Raw genomic sequence first — 21,364 nt, 5'->3', positions numbered from 1 at the left:
AGTGGTGTCACTTGACAACCTCACACTCAAATCTCAGCAAGCCCAAGGAACTGACTGCTGACTTCAGGAAGGGGAACTTGAGAGAACACATTGAATCCTCATTGAGAGGTCAGCACTGAAAAAGGTGAACAGCTTTAAGTTCCTGGGCATCAACATCTCCAGAAAGTCTTTCTTTGGCCCAATACATCAATGCGATCATGAAGAAGGTACACTAGATAGATAGATAGATAGATACTTTATTCATCCCCATGGGGAAATTCAACTTTTTTCCAATGTCCCATACACTTGTTGTAGCAAAACTAATTACATACAATACTTAACTCAGTAAAAAATATGATATGCATCTAAATCACTATCTCAAAAAGCATTAATAATAGCTTTTAAAAAGTTCTTAAGTCCTGGCGGTTGAATTGTAAAGCCTAATGGCATTGGGGAGTATTGACCTCTTCATCCTGTCTGAGGAGCATTGCATCGATAGTAACCTGTCGCTGAAACTGCTTCTCTGTCTCTGGATGGTGCTATGTAGAGGATGTTCAGAGTTTTCCATAATTGACCGTAGCCTACTCAGCGCCCTTCGCTCAGCTACCGATGTTAAACTCTCCAGTACTTTGCCCACGACAGAGCCCGCCTTCCTTACCAGCTTATTAAGATGTGAGGCGTCCCTCTTCTTAATGCTTCCTCCCCAACACGCCACCACAAAGAAGAGGGCGCTCTCCACAACTGACCTATAGAACATCTTCAGCATCTCACTACAGACATTGAATGACGCCAACCTTCTAAGGAAGTACAGTCGACTCTGTGCCTTCCTGCACAAGGCATCTGTGTTGGCAGTCCAGTCTAGCTTCTCGTCTAACTGTACTCCCAGATACATGTAGGTCTTAACCTGCTCCACACATTCTCCATTAATGATCACTGGCTCCATATGAGGCCTAGATCTCCTAAAGTCCACCACCATCTCCTTGGTCTTGGTGATATTGAGACGCAGGTAGTTTGAGTTGCACCATATCACAAAGTCCTGTATCAGTTTCCTATACTCCTCCTCCTGTCCATTCCTCTACTTCATTAGGAGTTTGAAAAGATTTCGTATGTCATCCATATCTCTTACAAATTTCCATAGATTTAGGGTGGAAAACATTCTAACTGATTGCATCACTGGTATGGAGTCTACAAAGCATAGAAATTCAAGAGGCTACAGAGGGTTATAGACTCATCCATCTCCATCACAAGGATTTTAAGAGGTGTAGTCTCAAGAAGACGGCACCCTTACCATCCAGGATATGCCCTTTTCTCATTACCATCATCAGGGAGGAGGTACAGGAGCTTGAAGGCTCATACTCAACCATTTCAGAACAGCTTTTTCCGCTACACTATCAGATTTTTATGCTTATGCACTATACTGCTGATAAACATAGATCCACACCAAATGGGCCATGCCTTCCTTTGTCTGCTGTTATCAGGCAGGTGGCACAGAAGCCTTAAGTCCCAACCACTAGGTTCAGGAGTAAGTTCTTTCCCACAACAACCAGGTTATTGAACCAAGCCCCACACATCCATAACCTATCATAACAACAGAACACTATGGATCACCTTTTGCACTGCTATGCATTTTGACTCTGATTTTTTTTTCATTATATCTTATTTTTGCAGTTTTTATGTCTTCACTGTGTAGTTAATATATAATTTTTGTTTTGTGTGTTGTCTGAACTTACGACTGTCATGATACTTCAAGCAAGCTTTTCATTGCACCTGTACTTCACTGTACTTCTACATATGACAATAGGCTTGATGTGATTAAGTCGGAAGGCACTATGAGTTTTTTGATTGTTTTTTGTTGTCATTTTCTTTGGTTAGTGAATGTTAAATGTTTGTTAAGCAAATACTTATATACTTTTACTAAACCACCTCAGTGTATGTATGGAATTCACTACAAATTTAATACAGGTGCTTTAATAAGTGTTGTCATCACTGTGCCTGCAGCTGGTCAATTGGCTTTGATGATGTTTCTGTGATCCTGTCCCTGAAAAATCATAACTAGATCTTAGTGCAGACCCGTATGTGAACATTGGAATTGTAGATGTCAAAACAAAGACCCATCCATCTTGCTAATCATTTGATAATACAATAATGAGATGTTAAGTAACCAAAGCAATTTATCTTTGCAGTCAACAGGGACCTGAGGCAAGGAGAGCTTCCGTGTTGCAGAACATTGGACATCATTGGTCCACACACTTTTGTTTTACACAAGTGTGCTACAATTATCACAGCATGTCTCAAACAACTCATTACTGTAGGCCAAGCAGGTTTTTTTAAAAAAAGGAAATCAAACTAATTTGCTTGTGACAGGAATAATGCTCACATTTTACCATAGCTCTGGGGAGCTTGTTCCTTAGCCGGGCCACTCAGTAAATATTGACGCAGCTTTCTACTTGACCTTCCTTTCCTTCAAGACCATGACATGTATACTGCTCTGAATAGGTTGCCACACACTTACAACTCTTGAGATCAATTTTAGCCACTCACTTTGTAATTTGTCTTTAGATAAAAGAAGGAAGGACATTGCCAATTATATGTACATTATTAGTTTTACTAGCATGTAATCTTATGAATTGTATATTTTTATAAGGGTAGAAATCAGTGCACTTTAAAGCTCTTTATTGTTTCTGGAAGATGTGATGAGGAGCCATTTAAACAATGTAGGGCACTGGGCTGTTTAATTAGCTGCATATGTTGGACGCTGTCCCACATTCCCCAAATAACACCAGGCATCACTTCCAGCACCACAAGAGAGAAGACTGAAATAGGTCAAATACAGGTATGTCTATCAAGTAAAGGTAAAGTAGTTCATTCGGTTGTAGCAAGATCCCAAGTTTCCACTGGAAATTTGCACTGTTAACCTCGTTTTGAGTGCCCACGTTCTCATCACGGAAATGACTGCATAGTGCACACATGAGAAGAAGCTACAGCTTGACAAAACACTGGCAATCTCATAAGCAGAAATTGGTGGGAAAATTCTAAAACTAAACAGAAAGATTTCAATAAGAGTGCAGAAAAAATTTACAAAGATGTTGCCGTGACTTCGGGACCTCAATTAGAGAGAAAAGTTGGATAGTTTAGGCCTTTATTCACTGGAGCCAAAGAGAATGAGGGAAGATTTAATAGAGGTATACAAAAATTTGAGAGGTTTAAATAGGGTAAATGCAAGCGTGCTTCTTCCACTGAGGTTCAGTGAGACTAGAACTAGATATCATGTGTTAAGGTTGAAAGGTGAAATGTTTAAGGGGAATGTGAGGGTGAACTTCTTCACTCAGAGGGTGGTGGGACTGTGGAATGAGCTGCTAGTGTAACTGGGTGCAGATTTGATTTCAACATTTAAATGAAGTTTGGAAGTACATGGATGGAAGAGGTATGGAGGGCTATGGTCCCAGGAGCAGGTTGATGGGACTAAATAGAATAATAATTTGGCACATACTAGATGGGCCAAAGGGCCGGTTTCTGTGCTGTAGTGCTCTATGACTATAAGTATTTTGCCATCTAATCCAACTGCGGATCCATAGTGGGATTCTCCGGTGTATTCAGTTTGAGATGTATTTTGTCAGATTGATCCTGTAATATTTGTTGACATTTCAGTCCAATGGTGTAGGAGCGCTGCACAGTTTGGAGCGGTAAGTTTTAATTATTTAGCGATACAGCGTGGAGTAGGCCATTCTGGCCCTTTGAACCACGCTGCCCCAGCAACCCTGACAAACCCGATTAATCCTAAACTAATCATGGGACTATTTAACCTACCCTTTTATTTTCCCCAGGTGCTCTGGTTTCCTCCCACAAATGTGCAGATGTGGGAGGGAACTGGAGCACCGGGGAAAACCCACAAATTCCATCGAGAGAACGTACAGACTCCTTACAGACGGTGCTGGAATTGAACTCTGAATTCTCGAACACCCTGAACTGTAATAACATTGCACTAACTGCTAAACTATGGTGGCATACATTTTGGATTACCTTAAACCAAGGGACCTGTCTCCTGTCTGTGGTGAACATAAGGATTCCCATATTATTTGAAAGAAGAGCAACATGCATTTATTCATTCACCAACATCACAAAAAGGGATCATGGATCATTGCTGTTTGTGTGATCTTATTATATGCAATTGGTTATCATATTTCTTAGATTACAAAAAGATTGCTTTTCAAAAGTGCTATGTTCACTGTAAACATGTTTTGAGAAGTGCTGCAGACATGAAAGGCACTTCAGAAACATATGTATTTTCAGTCCATTGGCTTACTTGAATAATTAGTCACGGCCCCTGTACATATTCATAGCACTTCTGGAGAACAAAATGAGCATTGCATCTAGGTCAAAATTAAAAGGTTGGGAGCAATTAAAGGGAAGTGGAATGATTGGGAGGAGGGTAGCCAGAACAAAGGCATGATTTGGAATCCTCTAAAGATCACAACTTAAGCAGAAGGGATTGAAAAGCAGGCGAACACCAGGTGTAGGCACCTGCAGCTGAACAATTGAGGAGCCCTGTGCCTACCCTTGTGCAACTGGAGCAAAACGAGGGTTGGGGAATTCTCTGTTTGCCTTCTGCAGAAGAGTGCTAAAAACTACCACTATCACAAGGCTCAGGCTCCAGTTGGCCATCAACATGCACTCTGTACTAGCCTGTTGAAGTAGTAGCATTCAACGTTTCTGACTTTGCACAGTTTGCTGGTGACATCTTAAGGGCAATTAAGCACCCCTAGCTCTTGTTTATCTCACAACGCTTTAATCTAGATAAAGAAAACAATGTGCCATTAATTGTAACATCGTCTAACTCCATGAGCTCCACCATGAACGGTCACAAGCCCAGCTGCAAAAAGAGAGGTGGGTTGGGTATGGGGCTAGCAACCCTATCCCATAAAAACCCAGAATTAACAATGTTCCAAAGACCACAGCACTGGAGAGAAATGGGCTACACCTGGGGACTACTTGAAGGTCTTGCCCAGGGTAGAGGACTCTAGTGAGTTGTTGTCAATAGCCTACGCTGTAGTAGGGGAGAGAGGCTTAACAACAGCAACCAACCCCATGAGTTCCTACACAAGTTGGTTATGGTTGTCACATGTTCCTCAGTCCATTAAACCATATGCATCGACTGAAGCCCTGCAATCAGCTTTCTGTTTTCTAAGATGACAAACATCAGCATTTCTAATCAACTATCCACCATTATGGCAAACACAAAAGTTAGAAGAAATATATTGTAAAATTAGGAGTTAAAAGGAACATTAAAATTCAATTTATTGTCTTGTGTAATGAGTAAATAAAAGTTTAAAAAATGTATATATTATAAATCTGAAAAGCAGAAAATACTGGAAACATGCAGGAGGCCAGGCAGCATCTTTGAAAAGAGGAGCAAAGTTAATGTTTCAGGACAGGGATCTTCTGTGTCTAGCTTTTTTAGTTCGGGCAACTGAAGTTTTCATTGAAAACTTTGTTGCCTCTATCTATTTTCATGTAGAGATCTCGTTACAAAGGTCTGCTGAACCTTTAGTGACAAATTGCCAACCTTTTGTCCTAGAAAAAGCATCAATCACTTTGCAAAACCAAAGTCCAAGGAAGGAAAGTCAGTTACAGTGTAAATCAATAGACTGTGATGAAAAAAGACAACCTTTTTACAGATTGAAATAATAAAGATAAATAAAAATAAGACAGTACTGGACGTTAGAAGTAAATGTTCTCCCAGAAGTATGTGAAGAGTAAGGTGTGTGATTAACAGGCTGCATGAGGATATAAAAGGGCTGTCATTTTGGGCAAACAGGAGGCAGATGAAATTTCATGCAGAAATGTATGAAGGGGTATGTTTTGGGAGAAAGAATTTGGTGAGAGTTTCATGCAGAAATGTATGAAGGGATATGTTTTGGGAAAAAGAATTTGGTGAGAGTCCTTTGGAGTTGCGGATGTTTTTGCACCTTTCCAAAATCTGCCTCCCGATCTGCTCCTCAGTGTCTCTATTGCTGTTGAGGAGTGTATAGAATAAAGTGATCCCAGTAGTGTGATTACATCCTCCCTGTTTCTGACTTCCACCCACAACAATCTATATATGATCCCTCCATGACATCATTCCTTTCTGCAGCAGTGATACTATCCCTGATTAGCAATGCCACTTCCCCACCTTTTACCTCCCTCCCTGTCCCTTTTGAAACATATAACTCCCAGAATATCCAGCAGGCATTCTTGCCCCTGTGACAGTCAAATCTCTCTAATGGCCTCACTGTCATAGTTCTATAAACTGACTCATGTTCTAAGTTCATCATTCTTGTTCCTGATACTTCTTGCATTAAAATTTCAACCCATTCAACTGACTGCAATTATGCCCCTTCCACTGCCTTTCCTACTGCTTAGTTTCAATACACTGCATACACTTTTACACCAACTGCCCATGTCTGACCTCTAACTGTGGTTCGTATCCCCTGTCAAACTAGTTTAAACACTCCCTAACGGCTCCAGTAAACCTGCCGGCAAGGGCATTGATCCCCATCGAGTTTAGCTGTAACCTGCCCCTTTTGTACTCATGATACATCCCTCAGAATGGATCCCAATGATCTACAAATCTGAAACCCTGCCCCATGCACCAGTTTTCAGGCACGTTCTTCTGTCAGTCATCCTATACTTAACCTGACTTGCGCATAGCATAGGCAACAATCCAGAAATTACCACCCTTGAGGTTCTGCTTTTTAGCTTCCTACCTAGCTCCCTATAATTCTCTCTTTAGGACCTCATCCTAACTAAGGCCTGGTATTAGTGCATGAATGGTGTTTTTTATTTTCTTTCTCTTGCCCATCGGGTGTTAGTCTTTTGTTTATATTTTTCTTTAATTGGGTTCTTTTGAGTATCTTGCTTTGTGGTTACCTGTGAGCAAATACATCTCAAAGTTGTATAATTTATACTTTCTAATTTATAATTTATACATTTATATATGTACTTTGAATCATCCCTTTTCCTACCTGTGTAATTCTTCTGGCTGCTCACTCCCCCCACCCCTCTTAGGAATGCTGTGGACCAGATCTGAGATGTCCCTGATCCTGGTATCTGAGAGACAACGTGCCATCTGGAAGTCTCTTTCATGTCCACATACCCTTGTATGTCCCCCTAACTATTGAATCTCCTATCACTACTGTTCTCCTCCTATCTTTACTTCCCTACTGAGCCACAGAGCCAGACTCGGCTGTGGCTGCGGCTGTCCCCTGTTAGGTCTCCCCCCACCCCCAACAGTATCCAAAACGGTAAGGGGAACAGCCATGGGGGCACTCCTGCACTGTTTACCTGCTCCCTTTCCTTCTCCTGACAGTTACCCAGCTGCTTGGTAGGGTAAATACAGAGATGTTCCCTTCATTGGATTGTTTGAGCCAAGAGTTAGTATTTCAAGGCCACAGGAGTATGAGGTAAAAATTGTTTATGCAAAGGTAAATTGTGTTCTGCAGCTCATTGCTTGTGAGGATGAAAGAAACTAAATCAATAAAACTTTTAGAAGAGAATTGGAAAAGCACTTGAGGGAGCATTGCAAGCCTATGGAGAAAGAGCAGGGGGGAATGGGGCTAAATTGAGTGCTTAGAAGAAATTAGCGAGAACCTGATAAGTTGAATGGCTTGATGTAATAACTCTATAGTTCCATGCATGGGGCATCTCTTCTCTCTTGTGAAAATGGGAACCCAATGCCAGCATTATATGGTTTAGTTTACAGTTTACATGTGAAGTCGGGTTCAGGACTTTTAAGGTTTTAATACCAGGAATTGGCATATTCTACTGTCCCGGGCTACAAAAATTATAAAAACAACCCTACAGCTGAAGAATTAAAAGGAAAGCTGTGGCCTCCAAGTTTGTCTAAAGGAAATGAGTTTGCCTGTTAAATTGTAATCCAAAGCAGTCTGAGACTGAGTAATGTTTATTAACATACTCCAGGAAGAAACCAGATTTGATTTTGGAAAAGTCTCACCCATATGAAGATTCCAGCTAAACAAAACTGCTGCAGTGATCCTTGTAACAATATTGTCTGTTGGCTGGGTGGGTTTTAGGTTATTGTTCATACAATAATCAGCCATTTCTCAACTGCACTTTCTGCTCAATAGGAGCCTTGTAGGGTCTTGGCAGTGGAAAATCTAAACAGTAGTGGCAAGAAAGAATGTGTTTTAAAAAGAAGGCTTAAAATCTCTTAAAATAAGTGGAGCAGTGCATCATTCAAAGGGTTACTTATGTGTTCCCTGGCTTATGAAAGTAGTCCAGTAACACATTATTCCTGATTAGATCGTTAGTGGATCTCAAGGCAATTCTTGTATTTATAGAACTGACTGCTTCTGCATCCTTCCCTTTTATCAAGATGATAAATTCTGTGCAGATAGCAGAGAAAATGCAGTGTTCAGGTTCTGTTTTCTCCCCAATCCTAATACAGCGATTTTAGTCTTTAATTATCTGTCTGTCCTTGAAGCAGCTTTTTAGCAGCCAATTCATCACTTCACCCAAAGGGTCATTCCTGGAGCAGAGGGCAGGAATTTTTAATATCAGAGGGCATGCATTTTTTACGCTGAGAGGAGATAATTTCAAATGAGATGTGTGGGTGCTTGGAGATACATTGGAGACTTTTACCAGATGTTCAGATAGGCACATGAATGTGAGGAAAATGGAAGGATGTGGACATTGTATAAGCAGAGATGATTAGGCTGCCCATTTGACTGCTCATTTAATTGGATTGGCACAACTTTGAGGGCCAAATGAGGTACCGTTTTACGTCAATGTTAAGATCAGGTATCTGATAATGAACTATTGAATAAGGTAGGTTAGGCCAGCCAATCCTCTTTTATTATTGCTTTCCAGAAGATGTCAATGCATGATAAACAGAATAACCTGCCCTGCACGGTTTAGCTCAGGGTGCCATGAACAACTCAGCGCTTGATCATTCACACATCATCAATCAGGGATCAAACCTATTCCTGTCCAGTGAGTTTGCACTAATCAGCAGATCACTCAGTGCGCACACTGAGACAATGATGCAGGGATCGTTTGTAAAGGTACTCTTACACGGACAGTTTTGAATGAGGTGCTTTGATGATAAATTTGCTTTGAATTTTGAGCTTCTTTCAGAGTGGTAACACATTCATCATTGGAATGTACCAACTCAAGAAGGTTGTGCTTCTCCAGGCAACAGTGGATAATAAAACCTGATCATGAATAAATTAAGTAAAACATTGATTTTTTTTCTATTTTTGGCTTGTAAATATAGTAGGAATTCTTCTTCCTGCAGTTAACATTAGTTGTATTCTATCAACATACTGGAATGAATAGTAGTGGGTTGTTCAAAGGTCTGTTCTATAAATGCTATCTTGCTCCACATTTTGCTTCCATCCACTATGCAGTATTTGAAGATACTTGATTTCCATATTTCTCCTGGTATAGGAGGCCTTGCAGCCTACCTAATTACGTTGGCTCTCAGAGCAATTCCACCAGATCCACTTTACCAGTTATTTTTGTATGACTATTCTCTCTCACATACTCATCAACTTATCCTACCATTTATACTTGGGGTAAATTACAGTAGCAAACAAACCAACCACCTTGGCTTTGGGGTGCAGGAGCAAACTGCAGCACCCAGGGAAATCCATATCACCACAAGGAAATCATGCAAACTACACACAGACAGCATGAGAGATCAGGATTGAACCTGAGTTGTTGGAACTGTGAAGCAGAAGCATTACCTGATGTGTTGGCTTATTAGTTATTTGCAAATGATATGCTAAGCAGGGATCAGTGAGTCATGAGATGTGTATTTAAATCTCCACCCCACACCTCAAGAGAAATGTCTCTCTAATCTAGGCATCTCTGTTCAGTGTCATAGAGCCATACAGCACAGAAACAAGCTCTTCAGCTGAACTGGTCCATGCCTTCCAAGATTTCCATCTAAGTTAGTCCTATTAGCCTGTGTTTGGTCCAGATGGTCTAGATTTCCTGTCCAAGTATCTCCACACCCCTGTAAGATCAGGTAAAGTACCTTTATGTCTTACAAGTAGGAGTACCACCTTTTGTATTGGAAAATCAGTTGATCCTAATATATGACGGTGGAGAAGTGGGAGTTTTCTAAGACTTCTGGAAGGTTTTGTCCCTCCAACAATATCTAATCAAATTATCTATTGATTGTTGCTGTTTATGGGTCATTAACATTTATTAATTTTCTGTTGCAACATCACAGCCGTGACATAGACTTTTAAAATACTGAAATAAGCTAAACAGCTTGGCCTGTCGCAAGGTTGTCAAGGTATTGTGTGCAAGTAGTTCTTTCCCAGGGTTGCATTGTCTACTCTGGGATACAAAGTCACAGTATCAAATCCAGAAACAACCAACTGGATAGATTCCAGCACAGGTTGGCATCTTGTGCAAAACAGCATTTCTTTAAAGTGAGACAAGGGCACAAGGAACAAATACATTGTTATATCCATGCAGAGCCACAAACAGACGTTGTTCAAATTCATTGTCATCTGGGCAGAAAGTTGATTTTAGTGAGCTACCATCACCTTCATTGATAATTTATCAGATGAAATTAAATTCTGTACTAATACCAACTTTAACATACTCTATTATCTCTATAATGCTTGTGTTTGAACATTTACTATGTGGGTTGGAGGAGCGTTACAGTCCAGCTTGCATGAAAGCATGAATTAAGAATGCACACAGTAGGAATTATCCCTTATGATTTGTATCCACTTGGTCCACAGCAACACTCTCTACCTCCAACCATGACCATCCCAACAACAACTTTCCACCACTAGGTGCCTGATTTAGCAAAAGTATTTATCAGTTCAAGTTCAAGCTACAGTGGAAAATAAGAAGTACTGCATTTGCATTATAGGACAAAATGCATTCTTTAGGAGAATTGTAGTTGCAGAAAAGCCGAAGAGAAATGTGTGCAAATATAATCCAGGCACTGCTTTGAAGTCACCCATTCTGTCCTTTGTTCTTTGAACATTGTTTATTGAGCTCTGAAATTCCCTCCACGGAGTCTCTAAGATTTAAAAGTTTCCTCATTAAGCAGACTTCTGGTCAGCAGTTCTATTGTTTTATGCTTTAGCTCAGCCTCAGATTTTGATTGCTACACCTCTGATTCATTGTTAAATGTTTTGTTTTGCTATGGGTACCATGTAACTTCCATTTTCTATTCAGCGTTAAATAGTAAAGACAAGAATCTTTGGAGGAACTAGTTTAAATGTAGGTGCCTATCTATAATAGAGGCAGACTGGTGCACTATATTGCTACTATTAGTGGGAGGGGGCAATTTATTTATATATTTATTAAGATATAATAAATATGGTTATCATAAGTATTCTAAAGTTTGTCTTCATCAAAATTAATACCATATTTCCTCAGAGAGACACAAGAATTCTGTCAACACCTGAGTCCAAGCATTGGCATCTACTATTGTCTGAGTAAATGTACTGCATTCCCATGTGCTGTGACAAGCACCTTTCATTGCTGCATTAATCATTACCTAATCTCTGTTAGCTTCTTTAAACAAAAATATCAGAGTTAACAAAAAGATTACAAGAAAATTAGTAACAGAGCTCTGAAAGGCCTCGCAAAGGGAGGTCCTCTCTTACACCTTCTGGGAAACATTCTGTTGATTCCCAGCTTATGGGTTGTTCTGTAGTCCACCCTAATAAGTGCCTGCAAATAGACTCTTGGCTTCTACATCAAGAACCACAGGGAAGGGTTGATAAGAATGACTAGGAGATTGAGGAGAGAATTACTTGTAAATATTAGGCATTCAATGACTTAAATTCCACTATTTCTCAAAGAAATAGAAACAGTTCTGTAGGCCTCTGAAGACTAAGGTCAGATTGAAAGCCCATGAATTAAAAGAAAAAGTGAATAGAAGGTGTGTAAGAAACTCAGCAACTTGTTGATGGCCATCATATACATTGTTTCATTAGCAAAGCTGAAGCCTTCCATGGTCCAAAAACCAAAGAACCCCTGCCACGGAGAACCAAGAAAGGAGGTGAATTTATTGAGGACAGAGAGGCAGTCAAGGCCTATAGGAAGAACCACATTGAAGACCTCATCAACTGCAATACTGTATTTAATGTGAGTGTCCTTCATTCCATCTCACTGTAGTCAATTTTAACAAGCCTTGCTGAAGAATATACTGTATAGTTCAACAATCCCAAGTAAAAACAGAACAAGACCATAGGAGCAGATAGTGTCCTGCTGATGTTCTAAAGTCTTGGTAGTGAAGGATTTCAGGTATAGGTCCACCTCTGAATAGCAGGATACAGCAGGGGACATCAGGTATGCTGTAATGATGGACATGTACAGGAAAAGAGAAAAATCTTTCCTTGGTAATTATAAAGGGGTTTCCCTGCTGTCTGCCACAGGGAAGGTCATTGTCAAGGTCCTCTTCAATTGCCTTCTTCCAATGTACATGGAGCCTCTCCCTGAACTGCAGTGTGGATTCTACCCATCCAGTGGTACACTGAACATGATCTTCATCATGTGATAATTCTAATAGAGATGCAAGGAGCAGCACAATGCACCATGCATTACATTTTTTTCAATATTGCTCAAGCTTTTGACCCCATTAATTTGAAAGGATTGTGGAATGTTATCCATGGAAATTCATCTGCTTCATGATAGCATGTAAGCCATGATACTAATCAACAAATGTGCAATGGAGCCAATCACAGTGAAGACTGATGGTAGACGAGGCTATATTACTGGTTTAACAGTTTTGCTGTTGAATCCACAATTCCAATGAACTACCTGTGGTAGTGGAGCTAATCTTCCAGATTCCAGTTACACTCAGTTGGCTGTGTTAGGCTCGCCATGTCATTAGTATTGCCAATAACAGACTCCCATTACAGAAGCTCTGTCACAGTAAGACATTACCAGGTAAGTATAACAATAAAGAAATCAGGGATGTATTCAAAGCCTCCTTGATAAAATGCAGCATCCTAGGCAACCCTGGGGAATCCCTGGCCTATGGCCATTCAAAGTGGAGGTGGAGATTTAGGGATAACTTTGTGAATCTTGAGTTTAGTCTGCACAAACACAAATCTTGCTTAAATGGTATAAAGAATGCACCTGCTCCAAATACCAGCCTTTCCCACCACATCAGACACCTTCTGCTCCATGTGTGGAAGAGTCTATGCTCCAAGCATTGGCCTTAACAGTCCCATGACAATCAACAAACCCAGAGTGGAAACAAGTTTTCCTCAATCCCAAGGGACTACCTAAAAAGATTAGAGACACAAGAGACTGCAAATGTTGAACAATGAAGCAACACATGAAGCGTGAGAGGAACATAGTGGGTCAGACAGTATCTATGGAAGGAAATGGGCGAAGTGAATCTGGTCCAGATGAAGAGTCTTGACCTGAAATGTCGGCTGTCCATTTCCCTCCAAAGATGTTGCCTGAACCACTGAGTTCCTCCAGTGCTTTGTGTGTTACTTGAGAAAATTAGAAATGTTGATGTGGGAATTCACTATAGTAACAATCAGCTGGAGCTTCATATAAATTTAATAATTTTAGTATAAACTATATAACCATATAACAATTACAGCATGGAAACAGGCCATCTTGGCCCTTCTAGTCCTTGTCGAATGCTTACTCTCACCTAGTTACACCTACCTGCACTCAGCCATAACCCTCCATTCCTTTCCTTTCCATATACCTATCCAATTTTTTTTTAAATGACAAAATCGAACCTGCCTCTACCACTTCTACTGGAAGTTCGTTCCACACAGCTACCACTCTCTGAGTAAAGAAGTTCCCCCTCATGTTACCCCTAAACTTTTGCCCCTTAACTCTCAACTCATGTCCTCTTGCTTGAATCTCCCCTACTCTCAATGGAAAAAGCTTATCCATGTCAACTCTATCTATCCCCCTCATAATTTTAAATACCTCTATCAAGTCCCCCCTCAACCTTCTACGCTCCAAAGAATAAAGACCTAACTTGTTCAACCTTCTCTGTAACTTAGGTGCTGAAACCCAGGTAACATTCTAGTAAATCTCCTCTGTACTCTCTTTATTTTGTTGACATCTTTCCTATAATTTGGTGACCAGAACTGTACACAATACTCTTAAATTTGGCCTCACCAATGCCTTGTACAATTTTAACATTACATCCCAACTCCTATACTCAATGCTCTAATTTATAAAGGCCAGCATACCAAAAGCTTTCTTCACCACCCTATCCACATGAGATTCCACCTTCAGGGAACTATGCACCATTATTCCAAGATCACTCTGTTCTACTGCATTCCTCAATGCCCTACCATTTACCATGTATGTCCTATTTGGATTATTCCTACCAAAATGTAGCACCTCACACTTATCAGCATTAAACTCCATCTGCCATCTTTCAGCCCACTTTTCTAACTGGCCTAAATCTCTCTGCAAGCTTTGAAAACCTACTTCATTATCCACAACGCCACCTATCTTAGTATTATCTGCATACTTACTAATCCAATTTACCACCCCATCATCCAGATCATTAATGTATATGACAAACATCATTGGACCCAGTGCAGATCCCTGAGGCACACCACTAGTCACCGGCCTCCAACCTGACAACAGTTATCCACCACTACTCTCTGGCATCTCCCATCCAGCCACTGTTGAATCCATTTTACTACTTCAATATTAATACCTAACGATTGAACCTTCCTAACCAACCTTCCATGTGAAACCATGTCAAAGGCCTTACTGAAGTCCATATAGACACATCCACTGCTTTACCCTCCAATTTTCCTAGTAACCTGTTCAAAAAATTTAATAAGATTTGTCAAACATGACCTTCCACGCACAAATCCATGTTGACTGTTCCTAATCAGACCCTGTCTATCCAGATAATTATATATACCATCTCTAAGAATACTTTCCATTAATTTACTCACCACTGACGTCAAACTGACAGGCCTATAATTGCTAGGTTTACTCTTCAATGGAACCACATGAGCAATATGCCAATCCTCCAGCACCATCCCTATTTCTAATGACAACTGAAATATTTCTGTCAGAGCCTCTGCTATTTCTACACTAACTTTCCTCAAGGTCCTAAGGAATATCCTGTCAGAACCCGGAGACTTATCCACTTTTATATTCTTTAAAAGCGCCAGTACTTCCTCTTCTTTAATCATCATAGTTTCCATAACTACCCTACTTGTTTCCCTTACCTTACACAATTAAATATCCTTCTCCCTAGTGAATACCAAAGAAAAGAAATTGTTCAAAATCTCCCCCATCTCTTTTGGCTCTGCACATAGCTGTCCACTCTGATTCTCTAAGGGACCAATTTTATCCCTCACTATCCTTTTGCTATTAATATAACTGTAGAAACCCTTTGGATTTATTTTCACCTTACTTGCCAAAGCAACCTCATATCTTCTTTTAGCTTTTCTAATTTCTTTCTTAAGATTCTTTTTACATTCTTTATATTCCTCGAGCACCTCATTTACTCCATGGTGCCTATATTTATTGTAGATATCTCTCTTTTTCCAAACCAAGTTTCCAATATCCCTTGAAAACCATGGCTCTCTCAAACTTTTAACCTTTCCTTTCAACCTAACAGGAACATAAAGATTCTGTACCCTCAGAATTTCACCTTTAAATGACCTCTATTTCTTTATTACATCCTTCCTATAAAACAAGTTGTCCCAATCCACTCCTTCTAAATCCTTTTGCATCTCCTCAAAAGTTAGCCTTTCTCCAATCAAAATTCTCAACCCTGGGTTCAGTCCTATCCTTCTCCATAATTATATTGAAACTAATGGCATTGTGATCACTGGACCTGAAGTGCTCCGCAACACATACCTCTGTCACCTGACCTATCTCATTCCCTAACAGGAGATCCCAAAAAAGACCCACATATAAAAACATATCAAATAATTTTTTTAAGTTCCAGGAAGGAAACAAAGTTTTGGTAGATTTTTTTGAGTAGCCATCTTTATAGCAAAGGGTTGTAGCATAATTATAATAATTACTGTGTGTGGTTTATTTCTTACTGTGGCACAGGAAAGGATAAGGAGTGACTTTCTGTGTTACAGTAGTTGTATGATTTTCGGGTGAAGATTCTGTATGATTTTCCATCCCAAATTAAATATGACACAAATTCAAACTTAAACAAGTTGGTGTTGGAATAGTTTGATCAGTAAATCCTCTCTTTGAGTTCTAATATTAACTTCCCTTAAAGCATTCTAAGAATACTCTTGTAATTAGTTTCTCTGTCATAGATCTTGAGAATCAATAGATTTAAGCATGACTTCTAAATAAAGACAAAGACATGATGTTATTATGAAATCATTCATCTTTAATGAGATAAAACCCAGTTCCCAATAGATAAAAGTACATAGATGAATCTGATATTTTACACTCTTAACAAACTTCTACAGACTTACTTTTGGTAGGGTTTTCATTGTACCTGTGTACATGTATTTGTGTATATGATAATAATCTTGACTTTGAGATTAACTAGAAATTAAATGTGAACAACAGCCAAGGTGATGGCCACATTGGGGATTCTGCATTGTATGTTAATAGTAATTTAGATTTATCATTGAACCTCAATTCCTGATAGACCATAATTACTGTTTCATTGTAAAACTATCCATGAAGAATTGCTTCCACTTTATTGGTTAAAATTTTGTCAAATTTTAAAACCATGTCCTAAACACTTCCTGAGATCATAATTCTTGTCCCTGTCACCTGAGGTTGGTGAACCATGCTGGGGCTAGGAACTTGTTGGCAATCATCATCACTAAGTGCTAGAACACTCACCTCTTAATCCAAAAATATGTGTTTTACCACCCAGATTTGGGCATATAATCCAATTGGTTCAACAGGGATTACTGGTGCCAGCTTTTAGATATCTTGGACCATATTGATGTGTCCTTGGGTTGATGTAAAAAATATCTTCACCAGTTTATCTGTTAAGAAGCAGCAAAGTTCAGCTTATAGTTATTCTTCAACCAAACATTGCAATCTTTGTGATTCTTCGGTGAACAAATTGGCTTTTATTTACCCTGCGTTATTAGTGACAATATTTTAAAAATCCTCTTCAGCCAGGAGGATACTTTAGACATGCAAAGGGCAGTACGTCAGATCTAATCTTGTTTGGCTTAGATTTACCAGTTGTAAAACCATCAATAAAACAAGCAAATCTTCACTGGACCATTTGATATCAGGGTCAAATGAAGAGTCTTTGCTCTGTTTTCGTTGTAAAGGTTTGGGCAAAAAATGGTTTAAAATTTATTTAATGTGTTATTCCAGATTGTGATCTATGATTGACTATGTTTCTGAGCAACAGAATTAATTTTATTGGAATATTACTAAAGGCATAATCCTACTTGAGAGTGTTGCAGTGCCAGTGAAATTGCTAACAGACTTTCTTGGCTTTACTGCATTCTACCTTTAAATTTACAACATCTAATCAGAAATATCAGTGATTAGGGTATAACCAGTTTATGGGTCACCCAGTACACTTTGGCTGCTGGTTTCTTTAAAGGCAAGTCCATTCAACATGTATCATGTGCATTCTCCTTTTGGGGAGAGCTATTCCTTCGATTTGGTCCTTGGGTTCCAGACAATTCTCCAGGAACCTGCTTCATTTAAGGTAATCTGGCAAAACATCGGCAGCACAGCGGAAACCCAGGTTGGAGGCAGAACTGTCAGGTGTGTTCTGACTTCGAGCAGCACAGCGGTATCTATAGCAATAGGACTAAATAGGAATCAGAACATTAGAGATGGATAAATGATGGATTTTGTGCACTGTGAGTGTACATCTGTGATTCACTCCTACTCTGTCAAGGCATGAAGCTCCTGTTTAGCTAGCTCCTCAAAAATTCACCGGTGGATCCTTCAGATTTTTAGTCTGTGCATACCAGATCATAACAGCACCATTTGTTTAAACAAAAACTCTGGTTCTTTTACCAATTAGTTTGAATCTGTGCCCAGAATTGGACACAGAACTCCAGCTGTCGTCTTTGCACTGATTTGTAAAGGTTTTACATAACCTCTCTGATTATGCACTCTGTGCTTCCAGTTTAATTTTAAAAGCTCTTATCAACTTACCGTGCTGTCTTTGCAGATGTGAACCTGTAGTTCTGTGTACTTTTGCTAAAATTGTAGAATTTATAGAATGCATAACCCTGAAAATTGTGATTATGAAGTTGAAGCTGATTGTAGAGAGAGATGAAAAATGGAATTTTGGAACCACTGTTTGATAGGAATATAGGAACACAGGGAGACAATCCAAGTTGCTTTACAGTTAAGCTGATTACAGCTGGTCTGGATTTCTAGTCCTTTTACCTGCTTCAGCTGCTTCCTAATAATGCTCACTAATCACACGTATGTAAGTTCCAAGTGACGTCCTGAAGCTTTTACAGGAGGGAGTTCAGGATTATATTATTCATTGTGAGAGAAACAGTTTGCAATTTCTTTCCTAAATGGCCAGGCTCTGATTTTAACAATTTTTCCTTGTTCTTGATCCCATTATCAGAAGAAGTAGTTTCTCTGTATCCACCCAATCAAATTATAAATGGCTCAATTGTACTATTCCTTAATTTTCAACATTCAAGAGAATAGAGGCTGTTTCTGTAATGCTTCCTGCTAATTTCACCCTCTGAATCTAAATTGTTGTGCTGCTAGAGGCATGTGGAGACCTGAATAAAGAGCTGAACTCACACAACTTCTTAACTGCTGTAAACCATGATGGATTAATTTAATTATGCCTCTCAATTGTAGGATAGGGGATATCTGGAACCGTGAAACTGTTTGTCTTGATAAAGCAATTCAGTTTAGGTGCGGGGGCGGGGTAGAGGGGGAGTTGTGAATTGAGATTTAAGGAACAAAAGTGATGAATTTTTATTAGAAAGTATTAAGGAGCAAGGAACCAAGGTCAGATGCAGTGCCACCATGACCAAAACAAGAGTTGAGTGAATGGACGAACTCACCGGCTCAGACAGCATCTCTGGAGAGAAATAAAGAGCCTATGTTTTGGGCCAAGACTTCCATCAGATGCTGCCTGACCTGCTGAGTTCCTCCAGCATTTTATCTAGATTACTCTGGATTTCCAGCATCTGCAGAATCTCTTGCATTGAATGTGATGGCTCACATAAATGGCCTTTTGACCACAGCCACTTGGAGAAAACCTTGAACTAACACTAGGACATCGACCATAAGAGTCAGGAACACAGATTGAAACTGCATTGAAGTACTGCATGCAGTTCTGGTCACCCAATTACAGAACTGACAACAATGCTTAGGAGAGCGTGCAAAAGAGGTTCACCAGGATGCTGCCTGGATTAGGAAGTATGAGGTTTATAGTCAGATAGTTTAACGTAGATAGAGTAAGAGTCTTTTTCTCAGGGTAGAATCATCAAATATGATAGGGCATAGCTTTAAGGTGAAAGGGGAAAGTTTAGAAGAGATGTGTGGTGTAAGTTGCCTGGAATGTGCTGCTGGAATGGTGTTGGAAGCAGACATGTGAGAGACCTTAAGTATTTAGACAAGCACATGAATATGTAGGGAATGGAGGGATATGAACCATGTTCACAGATAGGTTTACTTTAACTTAGCATCATGGTCAGCACAGCTATTATGGATCAAAGAGCATATTCTTCAGCTGTGCTGTTACTATGTTCTAATTGTAGGGAGCTAGTGATAAAATATTTGGTACCTATCCCTGGCTTTGACAGTGTGCTTCTCCTTGTGGGAGATAGCCTTCTTGCAGTTCCTATATTGTGTTTTAGGCAGAACTACAGACTCTGTTCATTGATTACAGTTCAGTGTTCAACATCTAAAAAATTAACCATCCTTCATCCCATCTAAATTCATCATCAAGCTTAGACACCATTGGTAGATCTCAGTCAGTGAGGATTGTTAACAACATCTCTTCTCACTGATCTTCAACATATATATGCCTCAAGGCTGTGTGTTTGGTTCCTTGCTCCACTCTCAACAAACCATGACTATGTGGCTAAGTACATCTCCAATGCCATCTTCAAATTCACCAATGACACTCCTGTTGTTGGACAAATCACAGGCAGTGATGAGTTAGCTTACTGTTAGCTTACTAGTTGAGTGACAACAACCTCTTGCTCAACATCAGCAAAGCTAAAGAGCTGATTATTGACTTCAAGTTTGGGAAGGAAGGTGAACATGCAGCAGTCTAACTGAGTCAGCAGCTTTAATTTCCTGGACATACTGTTTGATTTGTCCTGGGCTCAGCACATTGATGCAATCAAAATGAGTGTGCCAACATCTTTACTTTCTTAGGAAGTTAAGGAGGTTTGGCATGTCACCAAACACTCAAACAAACTTTTACAGATGTCCTGTTGAAAGTATCTTGATTGGTTGTATGGTCTGGTATGACAATTCAAATACACAAGAACATAACAAGCTGCAGAGATCAATGGGCTCTGTCCAATACATCATTGGCACATCCCTCCCCATCATCAGGAGGTGCTGCCTCAAGATGGCAATAGCTAGCATCAAAGGTCCCACACCACCTGGTTCAAGAATACTACTTACCTTTGCCCATTTAGTTCTTGCACCTCCCAGCAAAACCCTATTCACTACAGTTTAGCAACACTATATTATTTTACACTAAAATAGACTTTGTTTCCTATCTTTCCAATTATGTCCTTCATTATAAACATTATGTATATATTTCTCTTGTGAATGTTGCAGTAATTAAGTTTTTCACTGCACCTGTGCTTACTTTTACATATAACAATAAACTTGACTAGAGACACTTGAATAGAGATAATACCATTTATACAATGAGATATGGCCAGAAAGCTGTGGATTTTATATTTAGCGAAAGATAATCATCTGATGATTACTTATATAAATGCTGAATCATTATTTATGTAACATTCTTTTCACAAAAAATCTTTCTTTAATTCACGCTTATATTATTCAAAAAGTTCTTACTGTATAAAACACATTATAACTTTGTGTATGTGTTTGTGTTCAAAACAAGATGCAGTTGGCACAATCAGTAGATGCCCCCAACAGCCAGATAACTGAAAAGGCAGAATACATATTGGGAAAATTTACACTGTATTCTAATAATGAAATAGTAGTTAAATATACATTCCAATAAAATCTTAATTTTAACTTCTGGAAATCCTAAGCCACTAAGACATGTTGGTGTTTGATCTTCCTCTGAATGCTTTCATCAGTGGTATGACCTGAAGAAAAAGGAGACTACTGGTTTTCTGGTGTTGAGGCCTTCAAAGGGATAAATGCTGTCTCAGCCTGTAGAACTAAATATAGAAAATCCACAGCTTTTCTTTAAAAATAACTTCAGCATTTTCCGATTTATAATGCAAATTGTATTTTTAGCTAA

General features: G+C 39.4%; 1 protein-coding gene across 7 annotated transcripts in view; it reads right to left on the bottom strand.

Moving 5' to 3' along the window:
• The window catches only part of sumf1 (sulfatase modifying factor 1), a 284,705-nt gene that overhangs the window by 83,361 nt on the left and 179,980 nt on the right, over nt 1–21,364 (bottom strand). The window contains exon 9 of one of the 7 annotated variants that reach the window (XM_073072462.1): nt 16,301–17,728. The exons of 2 other annotated variants lie outside the window; for them this stretch is intronic. In XM_073072462.1, the coding sequence (XP_072928563.1) occupies nt 17,615–17,728 (114 nt within the window). In that variant the 3' untranslated portion in view covers nt 16,301–17,614. 4 more of the 7 variants (XM_073072463.1, XM_073072465.1, XM_073072468.1 and 1 more) reach the window with 4 other exon arrangements.

This window comes from Hemitrygon akajei, chromosome 19 (genome assembly GCF_048418815.1).
Source record: "Hemitrygon akajei chromosome 19, sHemAka1.3, whole genome shotgun sequence".
NCBI classification, from domain to species: domain Eukaryota; kingdom Metazoa; phylum Chordata; class Chondrichthyes; order Myliobatiformes; family Dasyatidae; genus Hemitrygon; species Hemitrygon akajei.
This window is presented reverse-complemented; position numbering and strand designations above follow the sequence as displayed.